This window comes from Eptatretus burgeri, chromosome 10 (assembly GCF_056783735.1).
Source record: "Eptatretus burgeri isolate ZD-2024b chromosome 10, Ebu_testis_v1, whole genome shotgun sequence".
NCBI classification, from domain to species: domain Eukaryota; kingdom Metazoa; phylum Chordata; class Myxini; order Myxiniformes; family Myxinidae; genus Eptatretus; species Eptatretus burgeri.
In genome coordinates, this window is record NC_140970.1 from 63,571,669 (window position 1) to 63,594,168 (window position 22,500).

Sequence of the window (22,500 nt, forward strand, 5' to 3'; positions counted from 1 at the left end):
TATATATATATATATATATATATATATATATATATATATATATATATATATATATATATATATATATATATATATATATATATATAATATTGTCATTGGACTCACCTCCACAGATCAGAATTAATGGTCAGAAAGGTGAGCATGCATACAACTGAGCTATTCTGCTGTCCCTCAGCTTACAAAGACTCGCGTTTCAATTGCATAACCGCCAATCCACCTCCACCTCACCCTTGAATGTACCTACAAGGTAGATCACTTCTCTTAAGTAGTTAAAACCTCTTCCCAAGTCTATTCATTCAAAAATGTATGTAAGTTTTACCGCAACAATGACCTACCTGTGTTTTTGAAACCTCAGCAGGTACTCCCATCTCAACTTCGCCGGATGGCAGTACAAATGCATATTGTAATCCATCCACTGGATCTTCTTTGAACCCTGGCTTTTCTGTGCACCATCCCCCACCAGGTTCTTTTTCCCCACTGATTTCCAACAAGTTGCTTCCCTCATCTTGCTCTGGTTGCTTAGGTTTTGAATTTTGGCAGTTTTTCAAAGGTTCTTGAAAAGTCGATTCTGGCTCAGGTATTGGCTCCAACCATGATCCTCGTAATGGCTCATCTGGCGACATCAGTGCCTCCACTGTCTCCTTATACCTCTCACTGATACTGCTTTTCTCATTATCTTCGGTTATGTAGGTTGTCGCTCCTTCGGATCCCACATTCACCAGGAGGCTGCTGTAACTAGATAAGGTTGGCTGCTCTGTCTCTTCCCTCCTTGGAATACGAGTTGTACTACTGGGTGTGCTATGGGCAAACAGCTCATTGGATTGAAATCCCAGAGATATGATTGGTCGCTCCATGTAAGGAATTGCTCCCTCAGTCTCCTGCATTGCTTCTGGAGAGTTTTTGTCATTGAGCTCATGTTGTTCCAACTTATCTACATCAGCAAATTCAAGTCCATTCAAGTTATTAGTATCCATGTGATCAGGATCATCAGCACAGCTTGGAGATGCAGGTCGACCAGCATCATGGAGTCTTGAGAGAGTTTGATATGGTGAAACTGGATCGGGAAGTGCAGCAGGACAGCATGTACTGTGGTCTTCAAATGAATGGCGTGTTGGGGATAAAGTCATTGGTTTAGGCGAGAACAGGGGCAAGTGGTCGGCTGTGGGACTACTGAGACCTGGAGGGGAAGTGTGTAGATGGAGGGGGGTGGAATGAGATACAGAATGCAGACTGGGTTTAATCATTAACCAAAAGATCGCTGGCCAAGCAGGTAGCAAGCAAAACCAAAAGCCAAGAGCCACATCTAAAGCAGGTAATGAGGGACACAAAATAAAATGAAACTAGAAAATTAAAAAATAAATTAAGTAATGCAACAAAAATGAAAATTGTCACCAGAACATTTGTGCTGAAAACGCATAAACACAAACATAGAATCACCAATTGTGTAACAGATGGAGAAAATAAAAATACACAAAATAACAGAGGACGAGGGTGTGGGTTGTAAGGTTCACGGCTAGTTCTGGTGACCCGACGGGTCTGCAAGGGGTGAGAGAGGAAGAGCAACAAGGGTTAATTTAGGTTAGAAGGAAAGTGCTTCAACATTCTTCAAAAAAAAAAATGAGGGGAAAAAATCTAATCATATATAATACTTAACATCGCATGAAATTGAGGCTGAGACAAAATCAACCTTTCATTCAAAAAAGGCAACGGATATGGCCCAGGAGTTGTTCATGGATGTTACATCATGGGGCAGATCTCCATAAATGATTGATATCTGCATGTTCACATACATGAATTATCCAACTTAATGGAATGAAGCAGGGTTTACAAGAATATGAATAAAGAAGTAATGACTAAATAGTAATTGGTAACATACCATGTGTGTGGTCCAAAGCTAGGGTTTGATCTAGCTCAGTGGGCCAACCAAGGCTATCTTCATGTAATGCCTGACTTTGCTGTTCAAGAAGTTCTGCCAGGTCCAAGCGATTGATGCGAGTCAATGCTGCTCCCAACTGATCTGTGGAAGCCAAAAAAGCTGCGTAAGGTCCTCATTAAAGTGATTAAAAGTAAATCAGTAAAACTCCATCGAGCCATGATCCTACCTGTGCCATCAGCGCCAGCAAATTCAACCCATTGGCTCAGAAGGCAAAAGGCTTGCTCAGCTGGTGAATTGGGATTTTCCTCCTCAATTTGTTTGACAATGTCCGGACCTATAGATAGCTCCCGAGCAAGATCTGCAAGGCAATAAAGGGAGACAAAATAGCTGTACTCACTCTGTATGCTTTGAGGAACCAAACAGCATTTTAAATTATAAATTGATTTTTAAAATTTCAGATGAATATGGATAATTTGATATTACTAAATATGCCTGCACACTGTCATTTCTGTTTTTATTAGCCTTTCACAGCCAGCTGGCATGAGTATAAAGTAGCCCCAACAAAGTTTTACTGAAAAATAAAAACATCAAAAATGCTAATACTGATCAAAAGTTACACCTTCGATCAAACTTCAAATAACTGGAATATACGGTCCAGCATCAACCCTCTCGTTTTTTTCTTCCTGAGAGATTCCTTCTGCATCCATCTTGTCCACCCCATGCATCCTTACCTACTCCTCCATTCCTCCCAAACCAATTGTTTGTTCGAGTCTTCCTCTAGCTTGTCCTTCAACTCTGCTGTTGGTCCCCCCCACCCCTCTCCAAAATCTACTGTTCCTTTTGTCCTGTTACACATTGATCCATTCAGTGTACTAGCTCTTCATGAGCCTTGACTTTGTATGTAAAAAAGAAAGTACTGCAGTTTTACGATACACCACTGAAACAAGAGTGCTCACTTAAAGAGCCACCTGAAGGTACAGTATACCTGTTTAAATTGGGAAAATTCATGAATAAAAGTTTCTTTGCTGTCTACATACAATTGTGAGTAAAGAGAATGTTGATAATTTTGTAACCAATGTCATTATTTTCACTCATTGAAACACCCACGAATGCTTCCACCATTCTGTGAAGCTCTTGAGTGCTTAGCAGATGCTCCATTAAGGATTAATATGGATTCATTGCCAGACATGGACATAAATTACATGTCTTGAAACACTACCTGTATACGAATTTCACTGACATATGCTCACATCCTTCGTCTTATCATAAGTAAGAAATGAAATTCTTTACGAAGCAATGAAGTCATATTGCCTATGAAATTGCTGGTCAAAGGAGATAAATCAATATTCAACTCAAACCACCATGGCTGAGGGGAGCTACATCACACATCACACATAAACCACCATGGCTGAGGGGGGCTGAGGGGCAATACCTGGCTGACGACACTCAAAAATCACAACCCAGCATGCAGAGAGAAAGGAAGGTGAGTGAAGGAAAGCCAAAGGATGCACTGACAGCCCGAGGAATCCAGAAGAGAAAACTCTCTTATTCTACAATCTTCCGGAAAAAATCACCAGAAAATGTGGTTGATGAGGATGCAATGCCATAATGCAGCCGGGATTCACCGACGAACAAAGAAAGTCCACGGATTTGGTCAGTGCGCATCGACTGCAAGGAAACCCTGCCAAAATGGCTCCGAGGAACATGAATCGTAGTGAATGCTTTGGATAAACTAAATGTCACTCACAGAGTGCATAGTCTCACCTCACTCGTTCATGTTGAACAAAAATACCATCGCTAACTGAACACGCCACTATTATGGCCCATATACCCATATCATCCATGCACCTGAATATGTCACATCGTTTCTTGGCATGGGTTATGAACATCAAAATTTAATTCACTCACATCGGGTCATAGATCAGATATAAGAAGTTTCATATTGTTTTAGGATAAGGATTTAAATTCAGTCAATTAGGGCTGGAATACCGCTTCTCTGATGATATCATCGTTCTCACCCTATATACCCCATCAGGAGTTGATGACATATGCCAAGTTTCAATTTTTTTTCATCGAGTGGTTTTGGAGAAAATGGTGTCCAAATTTTCCCTTTAATCCAATATGACCAATGACATCAGAGTTAGCAATAAAATATTATTCATGGGGAGTCCCTCTGATGTTTAAAGTTTCGCATCGATCAGACCGGTGGTTTCATCAATTATTTTTAAAGCCAGAAATGCTATGTAACCTTTCAAACCCCATACTGATATTTACAAAGTCTATGATCCTTATCTAGAAATTTAACAGTTCTTAAACACTCCGCTCATTCACCCTCAGCCCCAATGCCTTGCTCACCATTGAACAAGGAAAAAAATAATTAAATATGGCATAAATTATGGGAAATTAAAGGACATGTAATATGTTCAAAGACAAAGGGGTGGAGTGGAAAAGGGAGCTATGAGCTCGAGATGAGCGATCCTGACAGTGCTAATTGCGGTAATTACCAAACAACTGTTCTAACACCAATTAAGAAATAACTGTCTAATAAATTAACCCCCTTACCCCTTAAAGCATTTTCATCACAATATAGTCATTTGATTAACTATTATTTTGAAATTCACATTGGCATACTGAGCAGGACTTAGTCTGCTCAGTTATCATTGTGAGTTATCTGTAGCATGGTGGGTCCCACAACCCTATCCTGAGGATGAAAGTGCTACCAAAGGAGCTTCCTGAGTAAGGAAAATAGACTGATAGTGGGGCAACTTAGCTAAATATAGCATAACAATTGTGCATTTTGTAAGGAAAGCACCAAATTTGGCACAAGTAGCCTATCATATTATGAACAGATTTGGATCTTGAGCCATCTCAAATTCAGCCGCTGATGGCTGTGGCAGCCATTTTCCACTGCCATCAAAAATTTTGAGATGGCCCAATATCCAAATCTGTTCATAATATGATAGGCTACTCGTGTGCCAAATTTGGTGCTTTCCTCACAAAATGCGCAATTGTTATGCTAAGTTGCCCCGCTATGAATGGTTTGTCATGACCTTGCCAGCAGGTTTTGAATTTGAAAGTGCAATCACTCACACTACAGAAGCTCAGTTAGTTAAACTAAGCCAGAGCCTAAATTATAACGATTGAATTTTTTTTTAAATTGCTCAAGATTTAATGAAAAAGTGAATGTCAAACTCACTGCATGGTAGTTTCCATGCAAAACATAGCATGGTCATTGGAGAATATGCTGTGCATTGCCAAATCATCAGAGAAATAACCAGATTAACAAGCACAAGGAAAAAAAATGCACAAAGGAAAAGAGTTCAATGCTGCAGAAAATAAGGAAACAACGACTTATAAAGTGCAGGATTTCATTATATTAAGATAAAGCTACAGCATAGCACAATAGAAAATCTCCAAAACACAGTTTGGACCGATGCAAAATTGGTAAATGGCTTTGGAGACCAATTTAGATATGTGGCTTGTCCAACTGGGATCATGACTGATGACGAGGCCCAAACGTTTGAGTGACTGAACTTCTTCAAGAGGATTGTTAAGGAAGGAGATGTGAGGATTTGCCAGATGGTCGTTTTGAAGAGACAGAGTGACAGTGTGACATTTGACGGGATTTAACGACATATTCCAACTGTATGAGCAGCTCGTGATTCTATCAAGGCCCGCAAAGAGGGAAGAGGGTGCTGCCTGCCCATCCGAAGCAGGAGGGATGCACGGCAGCTGGAGCACGGCAGAGGATGGACTCATCAGCAAATAAATAAAGAGGATTTCCAGAGAGCCAGAAAGATCATTGACGAAGATTCAGAATAGAACTGAGTCCACAACACTGCATTGGGGCACTCCAGATTTGACAGGGAGAGATGAGAGGATCCCCTTGAGAGCCAAGCATTGGGCATAGGAGTAAAGCCATGTGTTGAGTCAGTAAGCCATGTGCTGAGATGGCCTTGGATGCCACAAGCTGAGAGTTTGGAGGGCAAGGCAGGGTACCAGACTGTATCAAATGCTTGAGATACGTCTGGAGAGAGGGCCCTAATTTCATATCTGAGATTGAGGGCCTCCATCCATTGTTGGGAGAGCAGAAGCAGCATGTCTAAGGTAGAATAACTGGGTTGGAATCCGAACTCAGAATCTGAGATCAGGCCATTGCAGAAAAGGATTTCATGTCAGCTGCGATTATGGATTCCATGACCTTGCTGATGATTGGAAGTGATCTGATATGTCTGTAGTTCAGAGGACCAGTTTTTGCACCATGTTTTTGTAATGCAGTGATGTTGGCTGACTTCCAAGCAGATGGAAGATGACTTAGAGCAAATGATATGGTGAAGAAGGCTGAAAGATGATGGGCAAGAGCTGCAGAGCAGGTTCTTAGGATATGTGTGCTGACTCCATGCAGGCCAGTTTCTGACTCAGAGCTGAGGGTTACCAGAAACTTATCCACCTTCTCATTTGAAAAATATATTGTCCAGGAGAAGTTGGGTGTGACTGGGAAGGGTGGATAAAGGGAGCAAGTGGTTGGGGATACATGATTTTGAAGCAAACCCGAATTGAGGCTTTTGGCCTTCTCACAAGCAGCGGAGGCTGTGGTGCCATTTGAAGTGAGGGAAGGGATGGAGGTCAAGCATGCTCCAGAAACATAATTGACAAGATGCCCCCAGGTTTATGAGAAGGTAGACAAGTTTTAAAGTTCAGGCTGAAGTTTTCTGGCTCTCCTCAGAGTGGATATACAGTTGTTGCTGGCTTTGTTGAGTGATGTGATCGGTTGGGTTTGCTTTTCAGGAAGAGATGGTAAGTTGTTTCAGAGCAACTGCCTCACCACAGGATTCAGTGTACCATGGGTGTGAGGATGGGCATGATAACTGAAGATCGATGGGACTAAAGAAAGAGAGAGAAAGAGAGAGAGAAAGAGAGAGAGAAAGAGAGAGAGAAAGAGAGAGAGAAAGAGAGAGAGAAAGAGAGAGAGAAAGAGAGAGAGAAAGAGAGAGAGAAAGAGAGAGAGAAAGAGAGAGAGAAAGAGAGAGAGAGAGAGAGAGAGAGAGAGAAAGAGAGAGAGAGAGAGAGAGAGAGAACGAAAGAGAGAGAGAGAGAGAGAGCGAAAGAGAGAGAGAGAGAGAGAGCGAGCGAAAGAGAGAGAGAGAGAGAGAGAGAGAGAGAGAGAGAGAGAGAGAGAGAAAGAGAGAAAGAAAGAGAGAGAGAGAGAAAGAGAGAAAGAAAGAGAGAAAGAGAGAGAGAGAAAGAGAGAAAGAGAGAAAGAAAGTTTCAGTGGAAGAATTCCCATGCCATGTTAATATCATGGGAGGTGGTTATATGAGACCAGTGCTGAAAGTGATATGGCAGCTTGCAGTCCTTGCCAGCCAGCCTGAGTGAATTGCCAAACTCGCCGTCACTGAGGTGGCTCTCTGAAAATAGACAGACAGATGTTGACTCTCATAAGCACGTCATCAGACAACCAATTGGAACCGTGCATAAGAGGAAGAACAAGAGACATTAGCCAAAAGGTTGGTATCACATCCAGAAGAGAGGATTTGCCATTGGCAGAAATTTGGGTCAGAAAGCTCATATATTGAATCAGGTCCATGGAGTCACAAACATCCTTTGTTGCAGTGCCATGGCTGATGAAAGAGGTGTCAACACCCAGCCAATTGGCATGGTGACATTTGGGATCACCACGTATTTGGAATCGAGAGTTTTGATGGGTGTTCAAAAGTTGGCCAATGTTGGCTGAGAGAGATATATAAATGGAGTCATCACTGTTCGGGTGATGGTAAAACATACAGACAGACAAGAGGTGAGAAGGGAAGGTAAGTTGCAACCAAAATTACTGCCGGGGGATTTGAGTGTAAGAGCATAACACAGACAGTAAGAAATGGATTTCTTTAAGTAAACTGCAACTCCACCACCAGGATGGGGTTTAGGCCTGTCAAACAGGAGAAGACAATGCCAGAGAGATACATTGAAGAGTCGGGAGATGTCCTGAGGGGAGAAGGATTTTATTGAGCAAATCATGTCTGGTTTACCAGCAGCGGTCGGCATTAAGAGATATCAGGTCTCGGATGTTGGAGGTCCACATAGTTAGAGACAGGGGAGGAAGCATTGTTGCCAGGGTGTAGGAATGTGGATGGGGGTGTGAGAACTTGGAGAGGGAGTGGGGGAATTTGGTGAGGCAGTGGGGGATATGAAAAGGAGCAGGGAGGTGTGTAAAGGGCGTTGGTAAGGGAGTGGGGCAAGGGGGAAACCGAGATAGGATGTGAGAGAAGAGAAGTGAGGAGGGGAAGTGTGTGTGTGTGTGTGTGTGTGTGTGTGTGTGTGTGTGTGTGTGTGTGTGTGTGTGTGTGTGTGTGTGTGTGTGTGTGTGTGTGTGTGTGTGTGTGTGTGTGTGTGTGTGTGGGGGGGGGGTAGCTGGGAGTGGCTGGAGTGAGGGGGAGGAATGGGAGGGGTGGGGTGAGGGGGAAGCTGGGAGGGGCATAGTGGAGGGGGAAGTGGAAAGGGGGGACATGGTGGAGGGAAGTGGAGTAACACGATGTGGAAGGGGTAGGGATGAGAGGACGCAGGCATGTATAAGGTGTCGAGGGGAAGGGTACTTCCGTCAAAGGGTTTGACACCATCAGTGCGCATGAATGGGTGTTAATGGTCATATACAGGCAAACTCTGCAGACTGGACTTCTCATAATCTCCAATCCAGATACACGAAGACAGATTTTTGACAAGAGGCCAGCTTTTTATAACTTAGTACTGTACTTATGCTGGTTTCAACAATGCTAATTTTGAAAGTGTTGCATGGTTCCTTCTTTAAACACCAATTATTACTGATTGGATGCCTTGATAGTTCCTTGCATTTATAGTATTGTCTTTTTGCTTTATTATAAGCATTATTCTTATCCACTCTTGCCTATATTTCTGCTCCGTTTTAAGGAGGTTTCTTTTATGTCTGTGTCAAGTAAATTCAGAAACCATTCCACGGGGAGACACATATAATATGGAAGCATCTCAGAACTGGGAATGTTATTGCATAATTTTTTTTTCCAGGGGGTGGGAGGGGGGGGGCACTACTCCTTAGGCAGTACTTTTACATGCATTCTAATCAATTTTCAAGGTTTTTCAAAGATAACTACACACCAGCACAACACATACTACCACGAGATGCCTCAAATTAGATGCATTGACAGGGGGAGGTGGGTGGGAAAGGGGGAGGGGGTTGGGGGTTCAGCCAACATTGACCTGGCGGTCACTTCTTTTGACCCCTCGATGGAAGACTCTCAAATCTGGGAATGACATGGCAATACTCTTTATGCAAAGCACCCTATTTTATAACATGCAGTTCCTTTGACATTTGAGTCATATCCTCCCTCCACCCACATATCATTTTGAGATGATGAAGGGCTAACAATGGAAATGTCAGACACATTATTTCCCAAAGCTGTACAGTAAACACACTCATATCAACTTTGACAAAATTAATTGTTTATCCAAATAATAAAACTCAATTTATATTACTTTAACAGCAACACAAACTTTTCAAGAAATGGCGCATCTCGTTGGTTTTTTTTCCAAGCTACCTCTCAATGCTTCAAAAATAGCATGTTAATTAATATCACAATGTCAAAATCACTATAATTGGCTCTGCTGGCACATCATCTGAGTGGTAAAAAAATAAAAAAATACACTGAAAAGAAAAGCATTTTTCTATTTTCTGGATGGAATTTCAACAGTATTTAAGGCAAAATATTTGTTGGATTTCAATGCAACATGAATGGCACCAATTGTCCAAGAGACATTGTAATGCCTTCATCATTAATTAATGTCCCCTCAATCCCACTGAACAATGCGGGCTGCACAAACCCACCCACACATTTGAATGGAACGGTTCAACTTCCCACTTGGCTTTCTGGAGAGAAAAAAAAAACCATCTCATTGGCACCTCTTGCTTCCCACCCGTTCTCCACTTTCCGTCTGCCCACATACAGTGTGGCGTCTCTTGTTGCTTTTGCCCCTGCTGGCTTCTTCTTTTTGTTGTACTCTTTAATGATTCAAACCCAATGTTTTGTTTTTTTTCATTGTCGAGCAACACAGATGTGTGGTGGATTGAGCAGCTCCATGTGATGTGGAGAGGACGTAGGTTCGCGTGATGTATTGGGAGAGGATTTTGGGGTAGGGTTTGTGGGCAGCCAGCATGGGGAGAAGAAAGGTGGATTTCCATGTCAGCATGTAATTGGACTGACATACTTATCTCTCCAACAAACCAAATTGAAGAAGTTAATACAATCTGAATCAATTCACACAATCTTTTAAAGAATTATCTTCAGAGCACTGTTGGAATCTGTTGGAATATCTTTAGATTTTTGCTGCAGTGGGATCCTGGTGGAATTTTTTTTTTTTTGTGTGTGAGAATTGTCATGATAAATATCAACATTTTGGGATTTTGAAAACGACAGGTATGACATATGGCTGCTACAGTCCCAGCATAAGCCTGGCATTGGCTTAGCGGTTAGGGTGGTTGGCATGAGATCCTAGGATCCTGTGTTCAAGCCCTATTTTCAGTTGAATTAACACCAGGTGGGGTATACTTAGCCTGTCATCCATCTGAGGTTGATGAAATGGCACCAGTGTACTGGTATAGGGGCACTGGATCAGTGGTATAGCTGAGTCCCTAACCATTGAAGTAGCCTCAAGGCTGCACATGAGAGTGTGAGTCCCAGCATGGCACGTATCTGAGTGATTGGTGATGTAACATCGATAGCAATTCATAGAACAACAATACAAACTAGAATGGCACTTGGTAGAGCACATACCTCCACCATGCAATACCTGATCCACAAGAACATATCGAGCCCAATACATTTTTGAAATATCATGCTATATGTCATTTTTGGCCCTATCTCTCAATGGTGAAGAATCAAATTAACAAGCTCAAACAAGCTAAGATCCTAGTCCTCTTAATTATGACGTCATAAAAACGAATATGACGTCATTGTGATGTATCAGGTTTGCCATAAATTATCTGTGCTAATGCCCAGTTTGATTCCCACAAACAAAATTCAAACAGCTTGCCTAGTTTTGGAGGTAATGGTATAGGCGATTTCCATTAGCGGCGATATTATGACGTCAACTTTTTTTCTCGGAAGAATTTCCAAAATCGGAGATGGTTACTGCCTGCGTGTGGGCTTTCTGCATATACATGGCAAGTTTTACGAAGATCCGATGAAAACTCTGGGTTGTGAAACCAAAAATGTCAGAAAATAGGAATGACGTCATAAAAATTGATATGACGTCATAGTGATGTATCATATGTGCGGTAATTCATCTCTGCTAATGCCCTGTTCGATTCCCGCAAACAGAATTCAAAAAGCTTGCCTAGTTTCGGAGATAATTTTTTCGGCGATTTCCATTAGCGGAGATATTTTGACGTCATAACTTTTTTTCTAGGAGAAATTTTCAAAATCGGAGATGGTGACTGTCTGCGCAGGGTATGTTTACATATATATGCCAAGTTTCAGGAAGTTTCGATGAAAACTGTAAGCTGTGAAACAAAAAAGTCCACAAGAAGATGAAAAACAACGTGAGTAAGACTTAGAGATCCTCCAAGAGGATCTAAAAATTAAATAATTGTCGTATCCAGATCCGGTTTCGGATCTTCACCATATCGAATCAATTTGTACCTGCCACACACCCAACCTGTCCACCAAGTTTCATCCGAATTCGTCCACAACTTTTTGAGATATCATGTTATATATATTGTTTTTCACTATCTATCAATGGTGAAGAATCACTGAAAAAAATTTCAGATCTGGATCCGGATTCGGATCTTCACCAAAATTGAATCAATTCTTTCTTGTCATAAACCCAACATGTTCACCAAGTTTTGTCTGAATTTGTCCAACAACTTTTTGAGATATCATGCACACAAACAAACAGACAAATAGACAAACAAGCAGTCAGACTGGTACTTACGAAATCGTCAACTTGACCTCTGACCTTGTCTAATAAAAGCTGTCTCTAGAGAAGGTAGCGACGCAAACCAGAAGTTTCTACGATGATTCTGTACCAAACCATCAAAAATCGAATGATTGACCTCACTGTGACCTTGACCTTTGACGTATTTTGACCAAAATCTAATCAGCGCTGGTCATCACCCTCCTGAATCACGTGGTATAATTTGACATTGGTAGCTTCTTCCGTTCTCGAGTTATCGTGCCTACAAACAAACACACAAACACACAAACACACAAACACACAAACACACAAACAGAGGACAGAAGTTATCAATATACTTACGAAATCTTTAGATTTCGGAAGTAACAAACAAGAAGATGACGTCATGCAGAGCATGATACTTGCAAAATCCAAAAAACAAATTTGACCTCAAAAATAATTGGTGGTTGAATTCAATGACCAGAAATATAAATCCTCTTCAAATGTCAAGTCAATGAGATGAAAATTGAGGATTTTAGAAATACTACCTTAGTTGTTGACCTTGGACCTATGTTGACCTTTTGGTCGATGTTGACCACAAAAATAATTAGCTGGTTGAATTCAGTGACCTGAAATATAAATCCTCTTCAAATTTCAAGTCAATTGGATGAAAATTGACAATTTTAGAAATTCGGACTAGGTTGACCTTTTGGCCTATGTGGACCTTAAAAATAATTGATGGTTGCATTCAGTGCCCAGAAATATAAATCCTTTTCAAATGTCAAGTCAATGAGAAGAAAATTGAGGATTTTAGAAATACTACCTTAGTTGTTGACCTTGGGCCTATATTGACCTTTTGGTCGAAGTTGACCACAAAAATAATTAGCTGGTTGAATTTGGTGGCCTGAAATATAAATCCTCTTCAAATTTCAAGTCAATTGGATGAAAATTGAGGATTTTAGAAATCTCACCTAAGATGTTGACCTTTGGCCTTTGTTGAACTTTTGACATTTTGACCTCACAAACAATAGGCTTCGTCCTCATGACAAACTCTACCATGTGGTAAAGTTTTGTGAAGATCGGTTTAAAATTGTGACCTGTAGGTGACAGACAGACAAACACACAAACAGACAAACAGACCGAATAACAAAATCGACTAACCAATATACTTTTAAAAATCTTCGATTTTGCAAGTAACAAACAAACAGAAAAGGGTGAAAACATAACCTCCTTCACCTTCAATGGCGGAGGTAATGATACAATTGTGGTTAGCAAGAGATAATAGTGATGTGTTGCTTATGAAATGTCCTCTCAAAGCTCATAAATCAGCGTTGACATGTTTTTAATGTGTAGTGCAGGTACACTGAGAGACATCAGTGTGCTTTTAGAATGCACAAAGACACGTGGTATGAGATTTGAACCTGGGATTTGAGTATCAAGAGCTATGTGCTCAGAGGTGAATACTTAAATAGCTAAACTATAAGAATCCAACCTGAAAAAACAATCTTTGATAGAACAGAAAAAAAAGTGTGTTCAAAACATCTTCTGGAAGTCATTATTGCTGTTACATCAGACAAAGTAGAAATAGGTACTAATTTAGTTTGACAAGGTGCTGATGTGTAACCTATGAATAGCAATGGATTGAAAAACAGCCTTAGTTCAACTTGATAATATCAATGAACCCTTTTCTGTTACTACTTTTAATATCTATTCAAACAATAATCGAAAAAAGACTTACCAGTCCAGCTTGGGCCCAATAACTGGGCAAGCTGAGACAGTCGAATCTCTACTTTGTCAGTCCCAGGAGGGCCTATAGAGATAGCAAAAGGAGATTGAAGTAGGGGTAAAAGTTATGCATCAAGTATATTATCGATATAATTTCAGTACTTCCATAAATATAAAAAAAAAACCATGCATGAAGATTGCATGCAAAGCCATTAAAGGACTCCCAACACATCATTTAAATCTATAATATGAAAAAATATACTAAAAAGAAAGAAAGATGTGATTCCACTGCCAAAACAACATGCAGATAGTTATGGCATAGTTTGTTCTCTCTCACTCTCGATGTTTTTTTCTCATTTATCTATCTCATTGAGATCAGTCATCACTGTAGTGGGTAACCAGGAAGCAAGTTCCACACCAGCTATTGCTGCATGCATCCTGACTAATAAGGAATGCTTGCCACACATTAATCTGTCTGTGGTGCACAAAACAGTTGTGGGAGCAGCCAGGGACAATTTTAAATTTAAAAAAGGCTCTTTTGGCTAAACAGTTGCATAGGCCCCGTCTATGAGGCATGAGCTTAGCAGAGCTACATCTCCGTAGGATTGTACGGCAGCCAACACCAGGAATATAATTTAATTCTCAATTTCATGGACCAGTCCATGGATGTTCCCTCTCCAGGGTGGAGTGTTCAATGGGAAAAGGGTGCTAGGTTCCTGGGTCAAAAGTGGGGGAGGGGTTGTAAATGTTTAAAAACAATGAATAAATAAATAAATGACAGTGTAGTACATACAAGTGTTTTTATTGACGGATGATGATGATGATGATGATGATGATGATGATGATGATGATGATGATGATGATGATGATGATGGAGAGGAAGTTAGAAGAATAATTCAGGCCGATATATTTCAGGCCCACTGCAGATGCATTCCCACCCGTAGCCTGCCTATCTAACACATTCATTTTTTTCACTCAGACTCATCACTTTCTTCTGCCTCTTTCCAGCAGACTCATCTTCCCCACTCATCTTATGCTTCGATGTCATGATTAACAGTGATTAAAAGTTCATTACAGTGAGTCACAAGAGATGCAACAATTTATTTCTGGTTTGGGAACCAAGTACAGTACTCTACGGTATCAACATCTGCGCACCTCCCTCTCATGTCCCGGGTGTTTGTGATTGGGTGGGTGGGAGGGCGACATGGGGGTAGAGTTATAGGGATTTGCAAACTCGTGAATTATCACCATTCTTTATTCTTTTATCATTTTACTTTACTTCACACATAACCCCTCTATCACACAACCATGCATGCCACAGACCCTAGCAACAGGAGCACCTCATTAGCATACAGTGCCTACAGAAAGTCCACACCCCCTTTCGAAATTTTCAACTTTTGTTGCCTTAAACCCTGGAATTAAATAACATTAAATCCACCATTCTTATAATAGCAATTGTAAATTAGCTCAGGTGTAACCAATCACTTTCAAAATCACACACCATGTTAATTGGCCTCCACCTGTGTTGAATTGCAGTGCTTCTGATTTTTTCAGAATAAAATCAGCTGCTCCTGTGGGATTCCTCTGCTGGGTAGTGCATTTCACATGAAAATTAAACCATGAGCAACAAGGAGCTTTCAAAAGACCTCCAGGATAAATTTGTAGAAAGGCACAGATCAGGGGATGGGTATAAAAAATCTTTCAAAGGTTTTGAATATCCATTGAGGTACCATCAAGACAATCATTAAGAAGTGGAGGGCGTATGGTACCACCAAGACCCTGCCAAGATCAGGCCATACCTCCAAATTGGATGACCAAATCAGGAGGAGACTGATCAGAGAGGTCACCAAGAGGCCAATGGCAATTTTGAAAGAGCAACATGCCTTTATGGCAAAGAATGGTCACTGTGTGCGTGTGACAGTTCAATATCCCAAGCACTCCACAAGTCTGTCCTGTACAGTAGGGTGGCAATAAGGAAGCCATTACTCAAAAAAGCCCACCTTGAGTCCCATTTGAGGTATGCAGAAAACCACTCTGGAGATTCTGAAGCCATGTGGTAAAACGTTTAGTGGTCTGACGAAACCAAGATGGAACTTTTTGGCGAAAAGCAAAACGTTGCATTTGGTGCAAACCCAACACAGCACATCACCCAAAGAACACCATCCCTACTGTGAAGCATGGTGGCGGCAGTATCATGTTGTGGGGATGTTTCTTATCACCAGGGACTGGGATACTTGTCAAGATAGAAGGGAAAATGGATGGAACAAAATACAGAAAAATCCTTGAGGAAAACCTGATGCCCTCTGCAAGAAAGCTGAAATTGGGATGGAAGTTCATCTTTCAGCGTGATAATGACCCGAAGCACACATACAAAGCCACACTGGAGTGGCGAAGGAACAAAAAGATAAATGTTCTTGAGTGGCCCAGTCAGAGCCCTGACCTAAATCCAATCGAACATATGTGACATGACTTGAAGATTGCTATACATCAATGCTCTTCACGCAACTTGACTGAGCTTGAACAGTTTTGAACAGAAGAATGGACAAATATTGCCTAATCAAGGTCTGCAAAGTTGGTAGAGACATATCCAAATAGAGTGACAGCTGTTGTTGCTGTCAAAGGTGCTTCCACCAAGTATTCACTCAGGGGGGTAGACACTTATCCAACCAAGATATTCTAGTTTTGTATTTTTAATTAATTTTCTGAAATTTGTTTTTCACTTGGAAGTTGTGGGTTACGATGTGTAAACAAAGGTGGAAAAGTTTGATTTAATGCAATTTAATTCCAGGCTACAAGGCAACAAAAGGTGAAAATCTTTGAAAGGGGGTGTAGACTTTCTATTGTCACTATATGGCACCAAAACCTCATTCAAACCTCGTGGCATTCTGCAATGACAAATCATCTCAGACCTTCACCGTACTCTAACCCAAACACTACATAATTTCCACAACCATCAAAATGCCTTCATAATTATCCCCACATCATCAGACCACAGCTCAAACTCACCGACACTCATCATTGACACCACAATCTCAACCACGACCACCATCACCATCATTAATTTGCTGCACTACACCACCACTGCCATCGCATAACACACCGTCACAACCAATGACCACCACCTCCTTCCGGGCCAGCAGGAGACAAAGGAGCAGCCCGTACCCTTATACATACTTGGGGATGGACGCTCTGGCGTCTATCTTGGGGCAAGAGTATGTGATGGGAACAGTTTAATGTCATGGGGATAGCCCTAGCATTCCGCTCAAATGCAGACTCCATTTTGTGTCCAGCACATGTTCGTAGCTGGAGAGCGATGCCAGATGTGATCACCCCACGTTATTCTCGGAGCTCCGTTGTGTGCCCAGGTGTGGAGCAAATGAGACCATTTCCAGAGTAAAGTTCTCACTGAGGCAGGGCCAACACAGTGGTTCATATCCCTGCGCTGGAAAACACCTATCGCTTCGCATGTTCTGCTCTCAAGAGCCGCAGCCACGAGGGAAGAATAAAAGAAAAGCTCTGATCTGGCCCGCCTCTCTTCTCTGGCCCGCCCGCCTCTCTTCTCTGGCCCACCCGCCTCTCTTCTCTGGCCCACACGCCTCTCTTATCTGGCCCGTCCGCCTCTCTTCTCTGGCCCGCCCGCCTCTGTTGTCTGGCCCGCCCGCCTCTCTTCTCTGGCCCGCCCGCCTCTCTTCTCTGGCCCGCCCGCCTCTCTTCTCTGGCCCGCCCCCTCTCTTGCGTGCCCGCCTCTCTTCTCTGGCATGCCTGCCTCCCTTCTATGGCACGCCCACCTCTCTACTCTGGCCCACCCGCCTCTCTTTCTAACCCACCTGCCTCTCTCATCTGGCCCACCCACTCTTTTTCTGCCTGTTTTCTCCCATCTGGCCTGCCTCTTTGTTCTTGGAGTTTCGGAGCAGAACGGATTCTACAACCAAGTGGAAGAATCAGGCGGTGTGCAATTAGATTTACATGTACAGACCTCTTTACATGTACAGACCTAAGGCTATTCATCTCAAAAGTTCTTTCCTTTGTTTCCAAAAGTTCTTTCCTTCTTTCCTCAAAAATCCTCTGACCTACATCTTTACACCTTCCTCTCTGCATTCCACCTCATCTGCTAATCTTCACACCTCATCGCACCTCCTCTGACCACACACAGTAGACACCTCAGTTTTCCTCCCCCCCTTAACGCTCCTTAGCGACTGGATTGCATTGGTCCATCGACCGTGTAAGGTAACAAGAGGTCGCAAACACCTCGTACTTTCAATCTCTCTTGTTGCTCTCTAACTATCCTCGGGTGTGCGTCTGATGGCACCTGCTGTGTTTATAGCATAATTAAGATTATAGAAATTTAGTATCGGGTTAGCTCTGCACTGTGTCCTCTTTTGGAAATATTTGCATTCCCTTGTTAATAATAAACCTATGTTATAAATGTACCCAATTCATGGCGTCTTTTCCCTATTGGTCCAGCACAGTCCGCATGCAGTATAGCCGAGAAGTTCTGCCCCACAAAATTTGCTCTGATTCGCTGGTGTGTACCCGCAGCTCTGCATGGCTGCACCTGATCCGGTGAGTAATTAGAGTATGCATCGGGGACACAAGGCCCCCCTTGGTGCGGCCTTCCACATGTAAGGTATCACGCGAAGTAGTGTAACCCTGCAGGATTAGCAGTACCAATCGGCACTCATGGTTGCTGAGCAACCAACTAGAGCACTAACTTATTCGTGTCCAGTGGCCTCAGGACCGGGTATTTGGGAGGAAGCCAAGCGCTTCCCCTCGTGGTCAAACACAAATCCCGGATCCGGAACATCATACTAGATTTTTGCATCTATTGATAAAAGGAGAAACATCTGTCCATGTGTGTGTATGTATGTTTGTTATATCCATTGTCACCGCTGGCATGTACTGACAGCAAATGGAACGAACTCGACACCTCTCATCCATGGATATTTATCGTATTTCCTATATTTCTGTGTCTCATTTGCATTCAGGAACAGAACAATTATAGTTATCCATCTTTAAATTGGCACTATTTCATCTAAATGCTGAAAATTATGTTTAAAAGATTATTTGAATTTCACATTTAACGTAAGCAATGATAGAATAAAAGTGCCCAGCGAGCATAACTGAGTCACTGAAAACACACACACACAGCACATGCACAAAAGGCCTTGTTAGCATTCATATATCATTTTGAAAGTAACGTATTGTTGAAGTACTGTTCCAGAATTAATTCAAGTGTATTTTTCTGGCACGGGGGATGTGCAAAACTCCTGATTGCAAGTTTCCACGCAACATAATTGCGTCAAGAAATAATCGTTCAGCACAGGCAAATCATGCACCCTTAGGTTTGTGGAGATGACACGAGACATTCTGAGCAAAATCGAAACAGTCTTTCCAAGACACCAGTGTGTGGATCATCAAAACATACACATTTATTCCAAGAGATAGATGGCTTTAATCAGAATTTGGGGTAAGGATTGTTTGACAGGCCTACTTGATGTAAAAAAGGGTGCTGGATCCAAAAAAAAGCAGTCTTGTTGACCTCGCTCAAGACACAATGACCATTTTAACACTTTCCGGTCAAATTATGACGATATTTGGTCAATTTCTATTGGTCTGCGTTTGGATGTTCTGAAGGTGTGCACATCGTTTGAATTGTATCACATAATATTATGTTCTGTTCAAGATAATTATGACAGATAAATATATATGATAAATATATAATGAAGAAGTAACCAATTGGCCAATCGCTTTGTTCAGTTTTTGGCTACCAGTGGTCAAAAGTTTGAAATTCCATGTTGGGGCATATCGCATGTTTGCATAGTCTTTTTGAGCAGTGTGCAAAATCAACAATGATGTTAAGACTAATTGTTTTAATTTGTATTTTCATTTTCTGTTTGCAGGTGGCAGCACCTCCTTGAGTGGCTCAGATGATATAACATGTGCTTTAGGCCTACATCTTACTGTGCGGCTGACAAGACAGTTCATGTTTTTGGGACATGCTCCGTGAGGAACGACCCAGGAAGTTAATCCTCATCATGGCTGATGGTGGAGAGGTGCCGTTGCAGTGTGTGTTGCATGTGGGTAATACAGAGCATGATGGTGATGCAGTGACTCCTTTTACTAAACAGACATGGGAAACAGCAGGCGACATCACTCAATCCAGAATTCATTATCAGAAGAATGTAACATTTGGGAATGTAGCAGAGATGGTCCTGAAGATCCTATGCAGTCCAAAGGCAAGGAAAGTGCACTTTGTCTGTGACAGTTATGTGAAAAGCATAAAGAGTGATGAGCAACAGGCAAGAGGTGCAAATGATGGATCATTTCACATCACAGGTGCAGACCAGTTACGTCCTAAAGATTTCAGACATGCCTTGAGATCACCAAATTTCAAAACTGCACTTATTAAGTTCTTCATGGAGGAATGGAAACATAACCATTATGCACCAATCATAAAACAAAAGACTGTTGTTGTTTCACATGAGGAGCAGTGTCTTCAGTATACAGCATCTCGGTCAGGAAATGTAGAACACAATGAGGCACCAGAGTACGAATGCTCACACATGGAGGCAGATACCAGCCTAGTATACGATCTCAGCATGCTGTCAAAAGCAATACCAAGATAGAATGTTGTTGTCCGTGCAACAGACACTGACATCATGGTCATTCTCCTGTATCATTCGAGACAACTCAAGGCCAATGTGTGGATGGACCTTGGACATTCGAGTGATAACACGAGAAGGTATGTCCATATTACTGCGCTAGCAAACCACCTCGGCACAGTTGTTTGCAAGGCACTACCAGGTTATCATGCTCTGACAGGATGCGACTACACGTCGCCCTTCTTCAGGAAGGGAAAGGTGAACCCATTGAAGAAAGCTCAGAAGAGTGCTCTCCATCTCGAAGGCATCAGCATGCTCAGAGAGACAACGGCCTTTGATGATGATGACAGCCTTGTAGAAAGATATGTGTTCACTCTATGGTCAGGGAGCATTATCATCCGTGAATGATGCCAGGTTGAAAATCTTCCTACAGAAATACAAACCGACAGATCCAGACAGTCCATTGGAGAAAATAAAGGGACTTCATGCAGGCATGCTCCCACCCTGCAAAAATGTTCTGATGCAAAAATTGGCACGGTGCAATTATGTGGCATATCTCTGGAAGCACACACATCTAAGAGATCCACTAGAGAACATTCAACCCACTGATCACGGCTGGAAAGAGGTCAACGGAGATTTTGTACCACTCTGGTTTACCAGCAGTCAGATGCCAACTATTCTTTCTAAAACCATGGAACCAGAAGATGTCACAGATGGAGATGAGGATGATGATGACAATGATTGTATTATTGATGATGACTCAGAGGATGAAGAAGACAGTGATGATGATGATGGTAATGGAAATGACTAATTGAATGTGGTAAATTGAAAGGGTAAATGGAAAGCTTGCAAATATCAATATTTGAAATATTGATATTTCCCAGAACAATATTCAACACTGGGGCCTATTCATATTTGGCCAAAAACTGGCCAAAAAGTTATTTTGTCTTACATAGGGTCAAGAAGACTGGTAATCAGCACCCTCTTTTACCTTTTGGTAATCAGCACCCTCTTTTACCTAAAATAGGCTTGTCAAATCATCTTTACCTAAAGTTCTGATTAAACCCACTATTTGATGGAATAAGGGAATATTTGGCCAAAAAGGGTTAAGATTGTCATTTTGTCTTGATTGAGGTCAATAAGACTGTTTTATTTGGAATCAGCACCATTTTTTACAGAAAGTAGGCTTGTCAAATCAGCCTTACCTAAAATTCTGATTAAACCCACCTACCCAACATAATTTGACCAAATATGGTAATATTTGGTCAAAAAGGGTTTAAATGGTCATTTTGTCTTAAGTGGGGTCAATAAGACTGCTTTTTTTTGGATTCAGCACCGTTTTTTACATGAAGTAGGCCTATCAAACCATCCTCACCCAAAATTCTGATTAAAGCCATCTATCTCCTTGGGTAATTGATTAAAAATGCACACTGATTTCCAAGACTCAATGGAATCCTTTAATCTTCTCTCCCTGTCAAGGCTGGAGTGCCCCAAAGCAGTGTTCTTGGCCCAGTCCAATTCCTGATCTTCATCAACGATCTCTCCGACTCTCTGGAAAATCCTCTTTATCTATTTGCTGATGACTCCACATTCTGCTGCGCCATCGCTCATCCTTCAGACGGGCAAGCTGCAGCCTCTTCCCCCTCTGCAGGCCTTGAAAAAACAAGTCACAAGCTGGTCAAACACTTGGAATACGTCTTCAATCTTGACAACTCTCTCTCTCTCTTTCTCTTCTTTCTCTTCTTTCTCTTCTTTCTCTTCTTTCTCTTCTTTCTCTTTCTCTTCTTTCTCTTTCTCTTCTTTCTCTTTCTCTTCTTTCTCTTTCTCTTCTTTCTCTTTCTCTTCTTTCTCTTTCTCTTCTTTCTCTTTCTGTCTCTCTGTCTCTCTCTCTCTCTCTCTCTCTCTCTCTCTCTTTCTGTCTCTCTGTCTCTCTCTCTCTCTCTCTCTCTCTCTCTCTCTCTCTCTCTCTCTCTCTCTCTCTCTCTCTCTCTCTCTCTCTGAAAGGACCATCTGGAAAACCCTCCTATGTATATTTTTAGCAATCCTCTTGATTATTGAAATTCCTGGGTCTCGACATCAGCCATGATCTTTCTTGTGAAAACCACATTTCAAAGTTTGCCTCAAAAGCTTGCCGCCCACCTCCATCGGACAAAGTCCTTTCTTAGCACACCTGAACTCCTATCCACCTACAAGGGCTTCATCTGCAGCTTGATGAAGTACTGATCTCCCCTTTGGGATGGCTCCTCTGCCTTACATCTTGCTCAGCTTCACACTGTCGAAACCAAGGCCTTCAAGATTATTGGAATCTCCAACGGTGAAGCTGAGTCTATGGGCTTATCACTTTGCCATCCCAGACAAGTCAGTGTTATCTCTGTCTTC

At 41.8% G+C, this 22,500-nt stretch overlaps 1 protein-coding gene across 22 annotated transcripts in view; it reads right to left on the reverse strand.

Annotated features, from left to right (window-relative positions):
- LOC147018716 (uncharacterized) overlaps positions 1-22,500 on the reverse strand; it is a 457,423-nt gene that overhangs the window by 22,643 nt on the left and 412,280 nt on the right. For 18 of the 22 annotated variants that reach the window (XM_085898687.1, XM_085898685.1, XM_085898684.1 and 15 more), the window contains 4 exons: positions 13,533-13,604; positions 2,103-2,234; positions 1,877-2,017; positions 336-1,177 (listed from right to left, as the gene is read on the reverse strand). In XM_085898687.1, coding sequence (XP_085754813.1) covers positions 336-1,177; positions 1,877-2,017; positions 2,103-2,234; positions 13,533-13,604 — 1,187 coding nt within the window. Of the gene's footprint in view, positions 1-335; positions 1,537-1,876; positions 2,018-2,102; positions 2,235-13,532; positions 13,605-22,500 lie in introns of those variants that run through there. The other 4 variants (XM_085898694.1, XM_085898695.1, XR_015062500.1 and 1 more) reach the window with 3 other exon arrangements.